This window comes from Diceros bicornis, chromosome 35, assembly GCF_020826845.1.
Source record: "Diceros bicornis minor isolate mBicDic1 chromosome 35, mDicBic1.mat.cur, whole genome shotgun sequence".
Classification (NCBI taxonomy): Eukaryota; Metazoa; Chordata; class Mammalia; order Perissodactyla; family Rhinocerotidae; genus Diceros; species Diceros bicornis.
Genome location: NC_080774.1, coordinates 28,824,803 through 28,845,100, shown reverse-complemented (window position 1 = coordinate 28,845,100; position 20,298 = coordinate 28,824,803). Strand labels below are relative to the sequence as shown.

Sequence of the window (20,298 nt, the reverse complement as noted above, 5' to 3'; positions counted from 1 at the left end):
TTTTTTGTTTGTTTTTGAGAAAATGTGGACTGTGTGGTCATTTTGGAGTATGGTGTTCTGTTTGCTTTGGCAGCAGGTTAAATTTTGACACCATGGGAGATGTCCTGGGAAAATGCCAGTATTTTGAAGTAGCACAGTTATTGATGAGTTTAAGCTGCTGTTCCAAGCCCTCAGAAGAAGAGAATACACAGGTTGTCTCATTCGTCTTCAGACACAGGCACTTACCAGGAGCTTTGTTCAGGTAATTTTAGTGGGCATGGTGAACAACACAACACAGATGGTCCTGGCCCATGAAAAAGTCCAATGCTCTGGTCTCTGTGCCCTGGAAACCCTAGTTGTTCACATTTGGCAAAAGTAATCTAACTTTAAAAGGTGATTCTTAGAATCTTAGTGGCCAGCATCTGTGGCTCCTGTACTGGCTTGGTAAGCAGTTCTGTGGTGATTTGGGGGGACAGATTCTTGTGCCTTTGTCAGAACATCTCAGCATTGATTGGCACAGCCAGGTTTCACTGTAGCAAAGGTAGAGAGGACAGGGTGTGCATAGCGAATAACTGTGACAAAAACGCAGAAATTGGAAAAGCAGCCTGAAGAAGTCAAGTACGGAAAAGAGGTCTTGCAGCGGTTTGGAGTAGGGCAAGCTAAGCACAAACTACTGAGGAAAAGGGATCAATTATTGGCCCTTAGAACATTGCTCATTGGATGATTGTTCAAGTAATGGAAGAGGAAGAAGAAAATCCAACACAGCTCTTAACCTGGCATCAAGTAGAGATTTTCTAACAAGATTTGTCTTGTAATCATGATACTGCAGTATCACGATACAAGGTAACAGGCCTTGTATTGTTCCTGTAATCAAGAACTCCTAAGGAGCAAGCATCCGTGGGTCAGTCAGATACCACAGGTGTGTCAAATAAGGCTTCAAAGACCATCCCCGCAGAGCAGCCCCTGTCCCTCTTGCTCCAGCACCCCCACCTCCTCTGAATCCCCCATACTGGTCACCTTGATTTACAGACATGGATTTCTTGGCTTATTACTGAAGCCTACTAAGTTACTAATATAGCAAGTGGGAGCAGTGGTTTTCAACATCAGCTAGGGATCTTGTTAGAAATTAAGATTCTAAGGCCCCACCCCTGGAAACTGATTAGTTGGTCTAGAGTGGGACCCAGGAATCTGCATTTTAAACAGTGCCCTTGCGGGCCGGCCCCGTGGCTTAGTGGTTAAGTGCGTGCACTCTGCTGCTGGCGGCCCGGGTTCAGATCCCTGGTGCGCACCGACGCACCGCTTCTCTGGCCATGCTGAGGCCACGTCCCACATGCAGCAACTAGAAGGATGTGCAACTATGACATACAGCTATATACTGGGGCTTTGGGGGGAAAATAAATAAATAAAATTATTAAACAGTGCCCTTGCCACCCCAGCTAGGTGACTCTGTTTCAGTATATCATTGAGGCTGCATTTTGACCCTGGACTGGAGTATGTTATGTTAGTATGATTACAACTTAAATTATCATACTTTTACAGGAAACAATAAATAATAATACGCTATACTTAATAGTAACAAATGGCATCCTGAATCTGAAAAGCTGACTTTGGACATGATTCAATGCAGGAATACCAGCCTTGAACGATTCTGCACACAGTGAAAACTAGCTGTAACCCTAGATCCTAAAAAGTGAAAGGGGTTCTCATTTATGGCTTTGTTTCTAATTAAATGTTCACAATAAAAATTTGGAGGTTTTTTAGAACAATAAAAGAAATTAACCTAAAATACGTAGTTTTATAAACAGTTTTATATCCAGCCAGCACTTTAGAAAAAAATCAGTTATTCACATTGAAAGAGCAAACAGTTCTGCAAGGTTTATTATGAAAAACAGCTCTGCCCTTCTGCCCTGTTCTCCCTCCATGTCTCAATGTAAGCATGTTTGCCTGGGTGCTCCTTGATGATTCCATTTTAGGCATTATCGTTTGACTTTTCTCTATTCCTCCTGCCCAGTGTGCATGTACTCTCCATCACCCACTTCCCTGATATTATAAGTCAAGTTAGATAACAGTGTTTACATTATTACGACTGGGTATTTACATCAAAGCTGAGCCATGTAGTGGGCTAGATTACTTTTTCTGCAGAACTTGCTTTTCCCTAGAATTAATAATCGTGCATTTTTATTTGCTTAGTTTTCTGTCTACGTGTCACCAATTAAACCCCAGAGTTCTCTAAAGACATTCACACATCATCTATTTCATCAGTTTCTTCTTGAACCACTTGACCCCCAGTTTCTTGCTCTCCCTTGTGCCTGATGTATTGCTGTCATCATGGGCTCTCCGCACCGCTCTCTGTTCAATCTCCTGTTTTCTGTGTAACCTCTTCCTCTCTCGAGTTGTTTCCTCATTTTAGTAGAGTACCCGTGGTAGGAGGGGTATTTGAGAAGTAGTTTTTTGAGTGACCACATGCCTGAAAATGTCTTGTTCTCTCACACTTGATTTCATTGGTTATGAAATTCTAAGTTGGAATTTGTTTTCCTTTAGAACTTTCAAGGCGCTGTTACTGTTCCGTCAGGCATCTAGTGTTGCTGTAGAGGAGTCTGAAGCCATTCTGAATCCTGATCCTTTGTATGTGACTCTTTTTTCCCTTCTGTCACCAGTGTTCTGAAATTTCACAGTGACACACTGGTGAAGGTCTGTTTTCATGCATTGTGCCAGGCCCTTGATGAATCCTTTCAGAATGGACTCGCCTCCTTCATTTCTGGGAAACTTTCCTGAATTATTTGCTAATGGTTTCCTTCCTTTGGTTTTCTGACTTTTCTTTCTGGAATTCCTGTTATGTTAATCAGATGTTGGATCTCCTGGACTTACCTCTGTTCTTACCTTTTCTCTCCCCACCACCTCCAATTTTCTTGTCTTTTGATCTCCTTTATAGAAGATTTCCCCCAAGTTGATTCTTTGAATGTTCCTTTTTTTTTTTCCTAATAGGAGCTTGTTCTGTAGTTGCAATACTTCTTATCTCTGAGGATGTTGATATGTTTGTTGAAGCTTTCATCTCCCTGCACAATATTTTCTTCCCCCCTTTTTTTTTTTTAGTTTTTCATGTTACAGACTTTCCTTAGCTACCTGGCAATCTTTGGTTGTCCACTTCTATTTAAGAGTGGGGTATTAAAAAAATTGAACTTTTTTGGGTAAATCCCCAATGTCTGTACCTTTAGGACTTCCTCTTGGGCTGGTCAGATTCCCTGGAGAAAATTTCCAGTCTCTTGTCAGGTGGGTTTACCTTGAACTGCTGGCCTTCTGGGAGCTCAGAGGGGGAAGAGGGCTGGGGAGTTTCAGCATTCTGATAGGTCCAGATCACTTCATCTTCCAGGTTTTGGGGAAGGCTTCCTAGTCCAGCAACCTTCTAATCCCCTCTAGAGAATAAGCTTCCAACTTGTTGCCAGGATTGGGGAGGTCTGAATATTTAAGCACATTCTCTCTTTTTAAAAAATATGTATTTTCTTTGAAAATATGCTACTTTAAAATTAAAAACAACTTGGCAATATAAAGAAGATATAGAAGAAAGGATGATGTCAGAAGGATGACTATACCAAGCTTTAAGAGATGGATTCTGGTTCTGACTACGTCTGCTACCACTTCTCACCAAGCCTCTAGTTGGTTATCTGTACAAGGGAGGGTTTAGACTCAGTTGATTCATTGCTACTATCTCAGCTTCTACATTCACTTGCTGGGTATTCTATAATCTTTTTAAAAAAATGAAGTCAAAATAAAACATACCGGATTTTTTTGCTTCTGGCCAAGATGGAGGTAATTGCCTGGATTTATCTTCATGCCTGAAAAAAACCAAAACTCAGACATTGAAGGAGAGTAATCCCTAAGAGATGGAAAACAAATAAGGTGGGCTACTGCCTTGCAAGAGTTTCCACTCTGAGGCACAGTGAGGGGGAACTGAAGTGGATCCTGCTAGCCTACCCGGGTTGAAGAGTCAGAGCTAAGAGTTCAGAGAGGCTGAGGCAGCTCGAGTTCATAGGACAGAATACCAGAGAGGAGAAAGCTACACAAAGAGCCCAGGAGATCTGCAGAAGGTCCCTTTTGAATATTCAGAGTACTGATCAGCACATGAGTGTGAGAAAACTAACCGCGGCTGGGGAAAGAACCATCAAAAAAGATTACAGCAGTGTGGTGCCTGGTATCACACAGGGCTGGGAATAGTTCATGTTCCCGCCAGCCAGACAAAAACTCAATTCATAGGATATTGGGTAGACAATTGTTTTAAAATGTACCAAGGATTTTTTTTCGTCAGGAATGGTATGGTGACAGACATGGAGACAACTGCCTTGAAAGAAAAATTTATTACTCACAGTTCCCAGGAGGAGGGAGCACACCACACCACACAGGGTCACATGAGGAAACACCAGGGTGGGTCATGAGGCAGAATGAGTGATGGGAGAGCATGACCCAGAGCCTTTGTTGTGGTTTCCAGGGGGAAGGAATGGACGAGGCAGGTTAGGCAAGTTTGAGTAAGTTTAGAATTGAATAATTAGAATAAATTCAAAGGGCTGTGGGCTATAAGGGTGGTCTCTTGTCTAGTACCTGGCCCTGGGGTGGTTTAGGGCAGGGGAAATATTGGCTTGGTGTGTGAGAGTTAGATAAAGGTGGTTGGGTGTAGAGTTTGGATTGGTTAGTTTGTATATGAAAGGCATGCCCGGCGGCAAGTTATTTACTGTCTCTAAGAATTAACTGACTCTGGGAGGGGCAGTCTGCAGGATTAGCAAAGCCCCAAGATGTCACAGTGTCATAAAAAAATTAAAAAACTTAAAATACAGAATACAAAAATATGATTAATGAAAGCATCCAGGAAAGTCTTGCCTCATGAGTGAGGGCTTATTAGCCCTAGAGTGAGCACTGCTCTGGATCCACCTAATAAGTCCTAAAAACAAGACTTAAAAGGGTCAAGACTTGACTGTTTCCAGGTCAGTTAGCTGTATTCCAGAACAAAGCTCAAAAAGATTTATAGGAATATAAAAATTTCCAGCACCCTAAAGGTAAACTCACAAGGTCTGGCATCCACTGCAAGATGACCAAGCTTGCAAAGAGGCAGGAAAGCACAGCCATAACGAGGATAATCAAAACAAATCCCAGATGACACAGATGTTAGAATTAGCAGAGAAGGACATCAAAACGGTTATTTTAACTATTTCATATATTCAAAAATTAAGTAGAGACATGGAAGATTTAAAAGGGGGGGGGAGAAAGGGAGGAAAAAGAAGGAAAAGTAGGAGAGAAGGAGAAACTTCTAACTGAACTTCTATAGCTGAGTGAGATTAACATCAGATCAGACATTGCAGAAGAAGAGTAGTGAACTTTAAGGCATAGCCATGGAAACTATCCAAAATGAAACAGAGAAAAAAGAATCTGAAAAAAGGACAGTTACAGAACAATTTCAAGTGTCCTAATGTATAGGCAGTTGGAGTCCGCAAGGGAGAGGCAATGAGGGGGGACAGAAAAATTATTAGAAGAAATCATGGGCGAAAAACTTGCCAAACTTGATGAAAACTGTAAACTCACAGGTTCAAGAAGCTAAGTGAACTCCAAGCACAAGAAACAAAACAAAACTAAGGCATATCATAACTCAAAACCAGTGGTGAAGAGAAAATCTCAAAAAGCAGCTAGAGAAAAACGAAATGTTATAATGAGAGGAACAAAGATAAGGATGACATTTCTCACTGGGAACAATGCAAGCATGAAGATAGTGAAGCAACATCTTTAAAGTATTGACAGAAAAAAATCAATCTAGAATTCAATACCTGGAAAAAAAAATCTTTCAAAAATGAAGGCAAAATAAATATTTTTTTCAGACATACAAAGACTGAATAATTCATCACCAGTAGACCAGCTATACAAAAAATGTTAAAAGACATCCTTCTAGCACAAGGAAAATTATACCAAATGGAAATCTGCCATCTACACAAAGGAGTGAAGATTGTACTGTGGCTTTATAAAACATATGTAAAGGTAAAATGCATGATAATATTAGCATAAAGGCCAAGAGAGGAGAAAGGAAAGTATATTACTGTAAGGTTCTTATACAAGCAGTGGTATATTACTTGAAGGTAGACTGTGGTAATTTAAAGACATATAGTCCCCAAAGCAACACTAAAATAACAAAGAGTTAAGCCAACACTCAAATGTACATCAACTGATGAAAGGATAAACAGAAGTGGTCTGCCCATACAATGGAGTAGTATTGAGCCATAAAAAGGCATGAATTACTGATGTACATACTGCAACATGGATGAATTTTGAAAACATGCTGAATGAAAGAAGCTGGACACAAAAGGCCACATATTGGATGATTCCATTCATATGAAATGTCCAGAGCCAGCCCTGATGGTCTAGTGGTTAAAGTTCCATGCTCTCCGCCTCAGTGGCCCAGGTTCGTTTCCTGGTTGTGGAACCACACCACCCGTCTGTCAGTTGCCGTGCTGTGGCAGTGGCTCACACAGAAGAACTAGAAGGACTTACAACTAGAATGTACAACCATGTACTGGGGCTTTGGGGAGAAAGGAAAAAAAAAAATGTCCAGAATAGGCAAATTCATAGAGAGAAAGCAGATTAGTGGTTGCCAGAGACTGAGAGAGGGGAGAATAGGGAGTGCCTGCTTAATGGGTATGGAATTTCTTTTTGGAGTGATGAAAATGTTCTGTAATTAGATAGTAATGATGGTTGCACAATATGGAGAATGTACTAAAAGCCACTGAATTGTACACTTTAAAATGGTGAATTGTATCATGTTAATTTTACCATAATAAAAAGAGAAGAGTTAAGCCAACAAAGGAGATAAGTAAGTAATGGATTTATAAATAAGTAATTATTCCAAAAGATGGCAAAAAAAGAGGAAGAGAGGAACAAAGAACAGATGGGATAAATAGAAAATAAATAGCAAGATGATAGGCTTAAGCCTAACCATATCAATAATCACACTAAATGTAAATGGTATAAACACTTCAATTAAAAAGCAGGATTATCAGATTGGATTAAAAAAAAGCAAGACCCAAACATATGCTGTCTCTAAGAAACACATTTTAAATATAAAGACATAAATAGGTGAAAAGTAAAAGGATGGAAAAAAACAATACCATTGCTAACACTAGTCAAAAGAAAGCTAGAGAAGCTATATTAATATCAGACAAGTAGGTTTCAGAGCAAGGAATATTGCGAGGGATAGTGAAGGTCATTTCATAATGATGAGAAGGTCAGTTAATGAAGGAGTCATAACAGTCTTAAACATTTATGTACTTAATAATAAAGCTTCAAAATACATGAAGCAAAAAACAGATAAAACTGTAGTAAGAAGTAGACAAATACAATTACAGCAAGGGATTTCAGTTCCCCTCTCAATAACTGATAATGCAAGTAGGCAGAAAATCAGCAAGGATAAAGTAGACTTGAACAATACTATAAGTCATCTTGACTTTGATTAACACTTATAGGACCACCCAACAATAGCAGAATACACATTCTCATTTGCACATAGAACATTTACCAAAATTCAAAAGGCTTCAAGCCATATTAACTATGTTGTGTGACCACAGTGAAATTAAATTGGAAATCATTAACAGAAAGATTCTTGGAAAATCTCCAAATACTTGGAAACAAAATAACACACTTCTGAGTAACCCATGGATCAAAGAAGAAACCAAAAGAGAAATTAGAAGTTATTTTGAACCAACTTGAAAATGGAAACAACATATCAGAATTTGTGGGATGCCACTAAAGCAGAACTTAGGGAGGTAATTTATAGCACTAAACACCTTTATTAGAAAAAAAGAGGGGCCGGCCTGGTGGCTTAGCAGTTAAGTGCACGCGCTCCGCTACTGGCAGCCCGGGTTCGGATCCCGGGCGCGCACCGACTCACCGCTTCTCCGGCCATGCTGAGGCCGAGTCCCACATACAGCAACTAGAAGGATGTGCAACTATGACATACAACTATGCACTGGGGCTTTGGGGAAGGAAAAAAAGGAGGAGGATTGGCAATAGATGTTAGCTCAGAGCTGGTCTTCCTCAGCAAAAAGAGGAGGATTAGCACGGATGTTAGCTCAGGGCTGATCTCCCTCATAAAAAAAAAAGAAAAAAAGAAAGGTCTCAGATCAATGATCTCAGCTGTATTAATATCAGACAAGAAGATTCATTTAAGAATCTAGAAAAACGAGCCAATGAAACCTGAAGTAAGCAGAAGAAAGGAAATAAGGATCAAAATGGGTATCAATGAAATAGAAAACAGAAAACAATAGAGAAAAATCCCTGAAACCAAAAAATAATTCTTTAACAAGATCAGTAGAATTGATAAACCTCTAACCAGACTGATCAGGAAAGAATAAATTCATAAAAAAAGACAGAAGACGTAATTGCCAATCTCAGGAATGAGAGAGGTGACTACTATAGATTCCACAGATGTTAAAAGGGAATATATGAACAACTTTATGCCAACAAATTCAACAACTTAGATGAAATGGACAAATTTCTTGAAGGACCCAAATTACCAACACTCACTCAAGAAGAAATAGCTAACCTGAATAGTTCTGTATCTATTAAAGAAATTGGAATTGTAATTGAAAATCTTCCCTCAAAGAAAACTTTAGGCCCACGTGCTTTCACTGAGGAATTCTACCAGATGTTGAAGGAAGAAATAATATCAGTTCTACACAAAGTCTTCCAAAAATTGAAGAGAAGGGAATCCTCAACTCATTCAATGACACCAACATTACTGTGATACCAAAACCAGGCAAAGATATTACAAGAAAAGAAAATCATAGTGAGATACCACTACCCAAGAGAAAAGGAAATACATGTTCATGCAAAAACTCATACACAGATATTCATAGCTGCTTTATTTATAATAGCTAAAAACTGGAAACAACCCAAATGTCCATCAGCAGGTGAATGAACTGTGGTGCATCCATCCAACAGAATGCTACTCGACAGTTCAAAGGAACTATTGATACATGCAGCAACATGGGCGAGTCTCAAAATAATTAATGCTGAGTGAAAGTCATAAAAAAGAGTACACCTTATATGATTCCATATATCTAAAACTCTAGAGAATGCAAACCAATGTATAGGGACAGAAAGCAGAGCAATGGTTGCTTGGGGAAGGGGGCAGGAGGGAGGCCTTACCAAGGGGCAACAGATATGGGTGTGACAGGTATGTTGACCGTCTTGATTGTGGTGGTGTCATGGATGTATACACAAGTCAAAATGTACCATATTTTGACTTGTGTATACATCCTAAACTCTAAACTTGTAACACTTGGTATGTCCACTTTGTTGTATTTCAATACACAGTAGAGCACAGTTATCTTTTCAACGTGTTTCAATGCTCTGAGCATCCTAGCAAGGCAGGTTTAGGCTTGAGGAGGCTGAGGCCCCTCAAGTGAAGGTAAAGGCATCTGCAGCTGCAGATTGCCAGAAGTGGGTGTGGATCCAGCACTCCTGGGCACAGGGCTGGGCTTCATTCAGTCTGACAAGTACTTCCAAACCCACTCCTCATTAGTTCCTTTCAATCCTGGAAAAGGGCAGAGCCTGGATCCACACTGCTCCCCTCCCCACCCATTTTGCACACAAGGAAACTGAGGCCCAGGGAGGTCCTGACTGGTCTTGCTCCAGGGGCCAGCTCCCCGCTGCAGGACGCCCGCCAGCAGAGCCACCACGGTGCTTCTTCTGTCTCAAATGGCCTCTGGCAGGGGCTTGCTCAGGAGTTGTGGTGAATCTTTGGCTTCTGGGATGGCTGTGGGACAGGCAGCATCACAGTGGTTAGCATCACAGACTGCAGCCAGGCCACCTGGCTCACATCCCGGCTTCTCCAGTTCCTAGCTCTTTGACCTTGGACAAGTCACATAACCTCTCCCTGCCTCAGTTCACTCACCTCCAAAATGGAGGTGGTGATAGCACCCACCTCCCACAAGTGCAAAAAGAATTAAAAGGAGTGTAAAGCCATTGGAACAGTACCTGGCCCAGAGAAAGGCTGTCGGAGTGCTTGTTAAATAAATAAATGGCTTCAGCTTGGTTTAGTCCAAAGGTTTGGGCTTCTGCCATTCCCAGCCAGAGGGCCCTGGGTGGAGGCCCCACTGATACTGAAGTGCGTCTGGTCTGTGCCACCCACACAGCAGGCACTTTCCAAACCTTGTGTCATCCTCACTCCAGCAGGATAAGGGGAGGCTTGTACCTAGTCCCCGAGAGGACCACACTGCCAGCAGGTGACAGGGCCGGGATTGGGCCAATCCTGCCTGCCTCCAAGACTGGACCTGGGTGAGTACCGGTCTGAGCAAGGCCCACCTGCTGCCTCCTGGGTCCGGAACTGGGGCTGGAGCTGGCCTGGAGGGCACACAAGAGCCCGCTTCCTAGAGTGTGCCTGCCTGTAAAGTAGCCTCACTGGTGGTCATGAAGCCCCGACGTGAGGGCCTTGCACCTGCATGGCAATAAGGCCAAACCTCTTCTCTTGAGCTGTTTCATGCTCCATCTTGGCTATTGCATCGCAAGCCTCCTTCCGAGAGGCGGGGAGATTGAGACCAGCTGCCGCTGCCTGGATTCTCTCAGAGCTTGCCTGTCGACACTCTGCTCAAGTCCTCAGATCATCCTGGTAGGAATCGCTCCGAGCAGGGACGTTCAAGGTTTGTGGGCTGAATTCAGGCCAGTGGTGGGTAGGCAGTGAGCGGGGCAGGAGGGCAGGAGAACACAGAGAGCTTGGCATTTCTCCAGCAAGGAGTTGCAGGAGAACACAGCTGCCTGCCTTATCAGTGTGCCTGGCCCAAAGCCGGCTTCCCTATTCTTTTCCTCTCCACTGGCCCTTTCCACCCTGCTTTGCCTCACTCCAGGGAGCCTGAGCCTCCTGTTCCAGGGTGGAGGCACAAAGAGACAGTTTTGTGGCTCCGGAGCCACTGGGCAGGCCCATGTTTTTAAAACAAGGAGGCCTGGGAGGGGCCAGGACCCCGGGATGTAGTGTTGAGAGCTGGAAGGGACTATGGACAGCCAGCCCTATTTAACAGAGGGGAGAAAGGAGAGACCCGAGGCCCAGAGAGGGGAGGGTCTGGCCAGGTCCCACAGCAAGTCGGGAGCAGAGCTGGGCTGAACTGGGTGCTCTTCCCACCCTTCCCACTGCCTCCGGATACGGGTTCCCCCAAAAGCAGCGAGACCAGTGGGGCCTGACCTCGGGATGGGCAGGCAACAATGGAGTGGGAGCTCCTTTTCCTTACCGCCTCCTTTTTGGTCCCGGGACTGACACCATCCCATCCTCACCCTTCTTGGCCATCTCCCTTCTGGCCCAAGAGGCTGCTGTGCCTCCGGCAGGCCCGGGAATGTGCTGTAATCAGTGCTGACTCACAGTCCCCTGTGGGCCAGAGCTGTGGGGGAAGGTCAGTTGGTGGGCCCAGCTACTTAGGTACAGGGGCACCCCCACCTTCTCCTTGGCCCATGGGGCTTCCCTCTGCTGCTGGTCTCTCCTCATTTGGCAGGATCCCACTGCCCCAGACCTGACCTTCTGGCTCTGCACAGGAGCCTTAGGCCACTGGCTTCCCCACTCTGGGCCTCACTTTCCTCCCTGGACATCTCTAAATTCCGTTCTTGTTTCTGCCATGCCTAGTACCTCATTGGGCTGAACTCCAGCTCTCCCCACGGGGCTGTGAGGGTGACCGTGGCATCGGGCTTCTGCCCTGGAGCCTACCCCGATTGTGCTTGGGGAGGAAGGGAGACAGCCCCCTGCTGGGAGAGGCCACCTCCTGGGGAAGCCCTAGGACTACTCCACCCCAGAGCCCCCTGCTGCTAGCTCTGCCCACCTCCACCAGCCTGTGCACGTGGCCCCAGGGCCTGGAGGGAACACACAAGCGCTTTGTCTCTTGCCTGATGTGTCTTCTAACCCCACGGAGCTGCCCACTTGCCAGGTACAGGAGACCTGTACCAGGAGTGGCAGGCAGTGCTGTGCCCTGTGGGAGACAAGGCTTCTGGCAGCACAGTCTTTTCCTCAGCCCAAGGGGCCCTGGTGGGGAGGTCAGCAGCCTAGGCTCAGGCATGAGCTTGCTGTGGGCTCCATTCCGAGCTTTGCCCCTTTCTGGGCTTTCAACCTACCCCTCCCCAAGCGTGACGGCTGGGTCCCTGGAGGCCTCCTCTAACTCTCCAGCCACAGATGGACCCGACCCCCATACCTTGTATCTCCATGGGGGCCCTGTCCAGGGACCACCTGGGGGAGGTCAGAATGAGCTTGGTCCTTCCCTTTCAGGTGGGTGGGGTGCCCAAGTCCCCAGCCACCCCTTCTCCCCACCCCAGCAGCATGGCTGGTGCTCGGTGGCCCTGAGGTCCATGATGCAGAAAGGCTGAGGCAGAGGGGGGCATCACCCTTTATTGTGGGGTATGCACAGTGAGTGCCAGGCTCCTGCTGAGGGAAGGCTGAGACCGCCATCTGGGCTGACCATCTAGCCTCTGATGAGCTCATTCTCCTTCCATCTCCTTAATCCCAAGCTGAGCATTTGCACTGGATCTCTGGGGGCCTGGAGGACCTCCAGGGTCTCCATCACCTTCTATCCTATGAGCTTGGGAGCATTGTCAGTCCAGTGGTAGGAGGCAGGTCACCTGGTGCAGCAGGCCTGGGGCTCGGGTCCTGGCCCAGCAGCTGCAGAGCCCCAGGTGGAGGCAGCGGTGGTGGCCACAGCCCCACCATCCTCAGGCTTGCGCTCCTCAGGCTCGAGGTCCAGGCCCTCATAGATGGTGGGGAGCGAGGTGCACTGGCTCAGCCGTCGGCGCAGGCCGACCAGCAGGGGCTGAGGCAGCGAGGCCACATCCACGTTGTTACTCAGGTCTACCCAGGCCAGCGCGGGGAACTTGGTGGTGTCCTTGACTGCCTTGGTGAGCTCGTGGGCAGTGGCCCGCGTCAGCCGGTTGCCATTGATCAGGAGCTGGGTGAGGTGGGGCAGTGCCCAGAGGCTGGGCAGCAGCAGGCCCAGCAGCTCATCACTTAGCTCCGTGAAGCTCAGGTCCAGCACCGCGAGCCCCGTGCCCTGGCTGCCCAAGTAGCGCATTATGTGCTGCACGTCCTGCGCCGACAGCGGGATTCCAGAAAGGTTCACGGTCTCCCCTGCTGGCAGAGTCTTCTGGAGGCTGCTCTTGAGGCTGTGGGAGGGTTGCAGGACTGAGCAAGGGCCCAGGGCCCAGGCAGGTCCCCACTGGCCACAGTGACCCATTGGGGCGAGGCCCAGGCCCCCACAGTTGGGCCAAGCTGGGATCAAACTGCCCCTTTCTACATGGGTGGCCGTGGGTAATGTTCAGAACTGCTCTGAGCCTCAGTTTCTCCTTTGGAGAAAAGGGGACCTGGATGTCCTGAGGATTAAATACACCTGCATTGAGGCTCCAAGAGCTGTTGTTATTATAAAAACCCACTGTATGCCTGCATCACCACACCTGTTACACCTGTTGTCTCCCTTATTTTTATGCCAACCCAGTGGGGTAGGAATGATGATCCTCTTCTGCAGAGGAGCAAATGATGCTCAAAGAGGTGATGTGACTCTTCCACAGTCACACACCACTAAGAAGGGAGCCAGGTCTCCAAATTGAGATGCTCTGACTGCTGAGCCCACACATTTTTTCAGGTGTCTCCTATAAGGTTGACCTTTTGGGGCTAAGGACAGAAGTTCCTATGAGGGTGACAAGGTATCAGGCTGGTCCCCCCAGCCTTGGGGGCTAAAGAGGGGACAGGCCCAGGTAGCAAGAGGGGAGGTGTGGGTGGTGTGGGTGGGGACCTGACCTGGGGGAGGGCCCCTGTATTCTAAGCTGGAAGGGAAGTTTAAGAGACTGAGGAGGGTCCCCTCCTGCCCCCAGAAGCCCCCTCTCAGTCTCTCCTGTCACTTGCACACAGCCCACTAGGCAGATAGGCCTGACTGGGGGTCAACTGAGAGCAGTGGGAACACCTCCAGGGCCCCCACTTGCCATGGCAGGAAACAACCCTATAGGCTCCAGGTTCAGTGTGGGCCACCAGGCCTGAGGGGGTCAGGGGCTTGGGGGCAAGCAGGGGAGAGCATGGGGCCTGTGGTCTGGACCCCTGGGCCTGAGTGCCTGTGGCTGGTTCCTGGGCTGAGTCTGTAGCCACAAGGCTGTGGTGGAGTGACTGCGGGGGACCCCATGGCAGAGTGAGCTATCAGGCTGGCTGTGGAGGCTTCAGCTTCAGACAGCCTGGCAAAGAATTCCCAAGGGGCTGCAGAATAATCAGGGCAGAGTGTAGCCTTGGGCAAGCCGCTTTGCTTCTCCCAGCCTCAGTTTTCTTCCCTGTAAAACAGGAATCATGACCCAGCATCTGCCTCCCTCACAGCCTGTGTGAGATTCAGCTGACTGCTGCTGAGGTTACCTTGGGGCCTGTGACAGGCCAGGGACTGAGGGATGAGCAAGCGGCAGGTGGCGGATCATACAGGGAGTGCAGCCTGGCTTGGGGAGCATCTGCTGCCACCAGCCAGACTGACTTCCAGTTGGGGCCGTGATGCAGATGAGGGTAAGGGGCCCATAGGGTGGGATTTCAGGCACCAGCCTCTTGCTGAGAGAAGCCTGGGTTCTCCCCTAGGGCCGGCCGTGCCTCTCGACGTCAGCCTGGGAAAGGACCCTACAGGCCATGAGGCAGGGCTGTGGCTGGCAGCTCTTACCAGCTCTGGATCTTCCTCCGGGGCAGGCTGGACCTTCGCTGCTGCTTGGAGTGAGGGGTGAGGTGGTAGATAAGCTGCCGGCAGATCTTGTCCGAGGACTTCCAGAGCTCATAGTTCTGTGCGGGGCAGCGTTGTCAGGGTGAGGCTGAGCCCCTCCTGCCCCCTCTGGGCCTTGGGGACTCAAGTGTGCGCGTGCGCACAGTCATTCATCACGGATCGCTGAGCTGCCCACTGGCCTTTCCCTCCCACCCCCACCCCCCACCCTGGCTATGGCCTGGCACAGAGCCAGGGGAGGCTGCCCACTGGGAGCTGGACAGGCTGGTCCGAGGGCCCACAGTGCCCTGCGGGAGGAAGCCCAGACAATGGGCCCTTGTTCCCTGTTCTCAGGCCCAGGGCCAGCGTCTCAGGCTATCAGCCAACTCCCTGCCCACCCTCAGCGCCCCCCAGGGACTCGCCACAGGGGGAGGCAAGACCAGGCCCCTCCAGGGAGCCCTGCTCCACTGACACCACCCCCAGGGAATAGGAACAAGCCAGGTCAGCATGCTCTTCTTCCTCTCACTCTCCAAGCTAGACTGCGCCTCTAGGGCCTGGGTCTGGGCTGCCAGGGCTGGGAGGGTTAATGTTTTACAGCACCACCACCTGGCTTTCTCCTGGTCCTAAGTGGGCCCTTGTAGAGACCCAGCTCGGGTGGAAGACAGAGTGCCCTGATTCCCACAAAGCTGGCACTGAGCACGCTCCACTACCTGGCACATTCTTTTCTCCAGGCCCTCTGTGAACAGCATGCACATATAGTGGCAGCAAGCCCTGGCGGTCTCTGTGATGTCTCTAGGCTAGCCTCAGAATGCTCGTGACAACTGCATACAGACATGGGAGTTCAGAGCCATCAGGGCTCCTAGGGGGCACCCTTGTTTCATGCGGGGACTCACTGTGATGAAGGAATGGGGGCCGGTGGCTGGCCACAGGCTGTGTCAGGAGCACAGCACCTTCAGTGTTCACGGTAGGATGTCTGCAGGTGCCTACAGAGCAGGACAGGGGTGTGGGGGTGGGGGAGGGGTGTTCTAGGCAGACATGGTGGCAGGGGGGAGTGGAGGCTGCAGGTAGCAGACGTCAACACAAAAAGGGACTTGCTTGTGGCTCGAGCTGCCGTGGGAAGCAGTGAGCACTTGTCCCCAGGGGTATTCATACAGGATGGGACATGTGGATATGGGTTCCAGCCTAGGGTGACTCTCTTCTGGCTCTGGAACTCAGAGGCTGGGAGTTCGGTTCTGTTAGCAGATTTGTCGGAACATTCTGTATAATACACTGAAACTGGCATTAGGTCCCACAGAGGGACAGCAGCTTGCCTAAGGCCATGCAGCAAGCCAGATGAGGACCCAGGCTCCTACCTCCCAGCCCTGGGCTCTCCTGGCCCCTGTCAACCACACTGCCCAGCCTGGGGCCCGTACCCACTGGCCTCACCGTTTTGGGGCACTGCAGGTCCCGGGCCAGGTTCACAAGTAGATCATGGGAGATGGGGTCCACCAGATTGAGGAAGGCCACGTTTCTGTAGAGGATGTTGGTGAGGAGGGTCCCCTCAAGGCCCAGGTCCTGAGTGGTGAGGAGAACTGAGTGAGCCAGGAGCCAGGGCCTCCCTTCTCCAGGCCCCGTCCCAGCCAGCCAGAGCCCCTCACATCCGTTCCCCTCTGTCCATTTCCCTCCCTGAGGCTTGTTGGAGTCTCCCCACAGGCAGCGATGGGCCAGCTGTGCAGGGGCAGGTGGATCTTCAGACGAGGAGAAGGTCGGTGCATTGGGAGCCTCAGGAAGGTGATAAGTGGGTCCTGAACCCTTAGACTGGTTCCCTGGAGGTGAAATGCCCTGCTGTGACACCTTAACTCCTCTGGGATTGGGCTTGTCTGGAGGATTCTTTGGGGGTTCCACTGATGACCCCCAAAGGCTGCTGTTCTCCAGCATTCCTTCTGGGCCCTTTGCCTCTATCCACCTATTCCCAAGCTGTCCTGAGCTATGGCCACCACTCATTTGCCAACAGGTCCAGACCCTTCCTGTGGGGATGAGCCTCTCTCTCAGCTCAGATGTCCCAAAGGCAGCTCAGACTGGGCATGCTCATCTCCTGCCTTGAGGCCAGCCTTGTCTCCTGTGCCACCATCCCCGTCTTCCCAGGCACTTGGGCCAGAGCCCAGGAATCACCCCACACTCTCCCCTCACCCCGCTCTGCCCTGCTCTCCCTCCCTACTGCTCAAGGAGGTTCAGGCCTCATCCCCCAACAGCCTTCTCCTGGGGCTGCTGGCCTCCCAACACCCCCCAGTCCACCCTCGGGCTGCTAGAGCTGGCTCTATGAAACACACACCTGAGCATGACCCTCAGTGGAGACCAAATGTTCTCGAAGTTGTGTGATATTAGAGACTCATGCATAGTCTGCAGTCTCAGAACACCTTGAAGCTTGGTATTCGTGGCCTCCCCCACCCACCAGTCTCCTTGTCCTGGCTCCAACTCTCCCACTCTTTGCAGAGACCCTACTCGGGCCCCTGGCTGCCCTGGGCTTCCTGCCTTCACTCCTTGGCCTCTGCCTCCTATTACTCCCATAGGCTAGTGTGGTGCTCAACACCCTTTCAGAGGGTCCATTTAGAGGATATACTGACAACCTGATGGGGCAGACACAGCCAGGAGGGGCCTCCACACCCCATGTGGGCCCTTCCCAAGCCAGAGAGTGACATGCTCTGTGCATAGGCCCATGGCACAGGAAGTCAGCCAGGTGGGAATGCCCAAAGGTCATAACTGCAGAGTCCCTGTGGATTATGGGGCAGGACAGGTCCCTCATTGGGCCTCGAGTCCCAACCTCTGCGACACAAAGTGGGCAACCTAGCTGGTTTCCCAGCTAAAATGCCCAGCTGGTGCCTTGGGCTCCAGATGCCATCCCAGACAGAGATCTATGCCTCTGGACAGTCTGGCTGATTTGGTGCTGCTCTGCTGTTTGCATTTTAAACACCGTTCAAGTCGCAGATGCCAGCTAGGGAGGATCCAGAAGGGAGGGGTGACTGGTGAGCTTGGGCTGACCCAGACTGGGCCCCAGACTGCAGCCTGCCTTCTGCTGGTCTGGACAGCTCCTCTTAAAGGGCCAGCTCCACCGTTCCAGCCTGCAGGGCCTAGAAAGGAAACCCAGTGCATCAGGAGGAGAGGGGCTGAAAGGCTGGAGGTTGGGCTCTGGGCTTGGCTGGTGCCCAGTTTGCTCTGGTTGGTGGCCCTGGGCTCACTACTTCTTTCTAAGCCTCAGTTTCCCCATCTCTAATCATCCACCTTCAGGCTAAAGACTTGCCTGGCTGATTTCGGTTTACAGGATGGGGCAGGTTGTGGTGGCAGCTGCAGCAGGGGGTGTGGACGTGGGCAGAGAGGGAAGTGGCTTGCTCAGTGGTGATGCTAGGATCAGAACCCATGTCTCCTAGGGCAACCCAAGGCTCAGGATCTGGGACTCAGGTACCTGGTGTGTATGGGACCAGAGCCCCCACCCATCCAGATGTGGGTGGGGCTGGTTGTGCTGTACAGATGCCAGGTGTGTGTACTCAGTGGGCATGGTGAGCTGCCTGTTAGGAGGATGGGTGATGTGTGCTGTGGCTCTGGGCTGCCGTGGTGTCATGGTGAGGTTGTACCCACTGACCAGCTGGCCTGTGGCTTCCCAAGGTGCTCTCTCCAGGGTCCAGTGCAGTGCCTCCCTTCATTCTGGAGGAGCGGGGAGCTGCCCTCTTCCCATTGCCCCTCAATACAAGATGATTCACCCCCCACTTGCCACTCCTTCCAGCCCCCCTGAATCTAGGCTTTTACCTCTAGCCTTGGGACACCCTCAGACACACACAACTGACCTCAAACCCCAGAGACGCCTACACAGTTACTGGGCCCCTCTCCTCCACACTCACAGTCCCCTCCTCACTCTAGCCCACGGGCCTCCCTCCCTCATCCTCTCGCTGAGACAAGACACCCACACCTTGCAGCCAGTCGGACCCTCCCCTCCCCTCCCCCCGGAACCCGCCCTGCCCGCGCGCCCTTCCGGGGCTGGCCCTGACTCTCGTGCCCGAGGCCAGCTCGGTATCGCTTCCCGGCCCATTCCAGGCCCGCGGCGTGCAGCCCCCAGCCCCTCCCCGGCCTGGCCCACTCCTTCTCTCGCCTGGCGCAGGAGGCGCAGCAGCTGCCGGGCGCGCTCGGGCCGCCGCTCACGGAGTGTTGCCTGGATCTCGCGGAGCCAGCGCACCCGGCGCTCATAGGGCGCGGGCCCGCACCTCGCCGCCCCGGCCTCCGAGCCCGCCTCGGGTCCGGCCCGCCGGCCCAGCCGCGACCCCATAGCTGCTGCGCGGCGGGCGCCGAGCGCGCGGGAGGCCGGGCCGTCTGCGCCCCGCCCCGCCTTGGTCTCGCTTGGGCTCGGGATGCGCCCTGCGGGGAGCGTGGGATTGCAGGCTGCGCGCCCCGGCCAGGCTGGAGCGGTGGAAGCAGCGGGTGGTTGCTGCTGGGGGCCCTGGAGCTCCCAGACAGTTTGGGAGGTCTCGCTGCAGGAGGCTCTCGCCCGCGCTAGACCGGGCTCTGGAGCTCTGTCGCCAGGGCTGGAGTCGCCGGGGGAGGCGCTGAGCCGGGCCAGGACCAGGATGCTTGGCGCCTCTAAGCCCTCTGGCCCCAGTGCTGACTGTGGGTGGAACAAGTGCTTTGGCGGTGCAAAGAGCACTGGACTTGGAATCAGGGCGGGGTGGCTGGGGCCTCCGTTGCCGTCTGCCAGCCTTAGGCAGTGCCAGCAGCTGCTTTCAGGAATCTCCCCCAATCGTAGTATCTGACTTGTCCACCCTGTGTGGACACTCCTGCACTGACAAATATTTTCTGCCCCTCCCTGCTTGGCTGGGAGCAGGCCTGGGCAGGCTGGGTGGAGGCCGCCTCCTCTGACCCCTGCCTGGGTGGTAAACAGGATGGCGAGTGCGGGTTAACCGTTAAGCCCAGCTCTGGGCAGGGTGGCAGCAGGCCAGCAGGACGTGCGGCTGGCTTCAGTCCTCCTGCCTGACAGGAGTGGGGGCAGTGTGAGGAGGGGGAGCCCTGACTCCTCCAGGGACCAGGTTTGAGCTGGGGACCCGCCCAGCTCCAGAGGCCTTCATTAGAGGCCTGCTGTCCCCTGCAGCCCCCATCCTCCCAACCCCCCCAGCTCTGGGCCCCTCACATTCCCTGGGTAGGAGGCATTTGGGGCACTCAGATCCGAACTCCCACAGCAAGGAGGGTGTGTCCAGCTTGTGAAGACAGTGTGCCTGGGCACTGGTGCAGGAGGGATGAGCACAGACTGGGGTACGTGGGGGAGAGGGGAGGCTGTCTGAGGGCACATGGTAAATGAGGGCAGAGTAAATGAGGGCAGAGTCAGGCTTCTTCCTTTGGGTTAAGCATTGCCCCCTAGAAGTGTGTCCAGAAACAGGGTGCTGGGGTCTGTGGTCCCCTGAGGCCGAGCCCCTGAGACAAGGCAGAGGATGACTTATATCCTCATCCCTTGACCACCCACTGAACCCTAACCCTGTCGTTGCCTGCTTGGGCACCCCTGTTGAGCCTGTACCTGGGGCCTTTCTATCCTGGGCCCCCTTCTCCCCTGCCATCTGCCAGCTGGACCCAGCAGCCTCCCCTCCCCCTCTCCACA

The 20,298-nt window shown here is 51.0% G+C and overlaps 1 protein-coding gene across 1 annotated transcript; it reads right to left on the bottom strand.

The window, feature by feature from the left end:
• Positions 1-12,317: 12,317 nt before the first annotated feature.
• LRRC75B (leucine rich repeat containing 75B) lies at positions 12,318-18,981 on the bottom strand. The gene is made up of 4 exons (XM_058531948.1): positions 18,808-18,981; positions 16,113-16,241; positions 14,655-14,770; positions 12,318-13,137 (listed from the first exon to the last, which is right to left on the bottom strand). Exons 1-4 carry the CDS (start codon positions 18,979-18,981, stop codon positions 12,597-12,599), a joined length of 960 nt encoding a protein of 319 aa, XP_058387931.1. The 3' UTR covers positions 12,318-12,596.
• Positions 18,982-20,298: the final 1,317 nt, after the last annotated feature.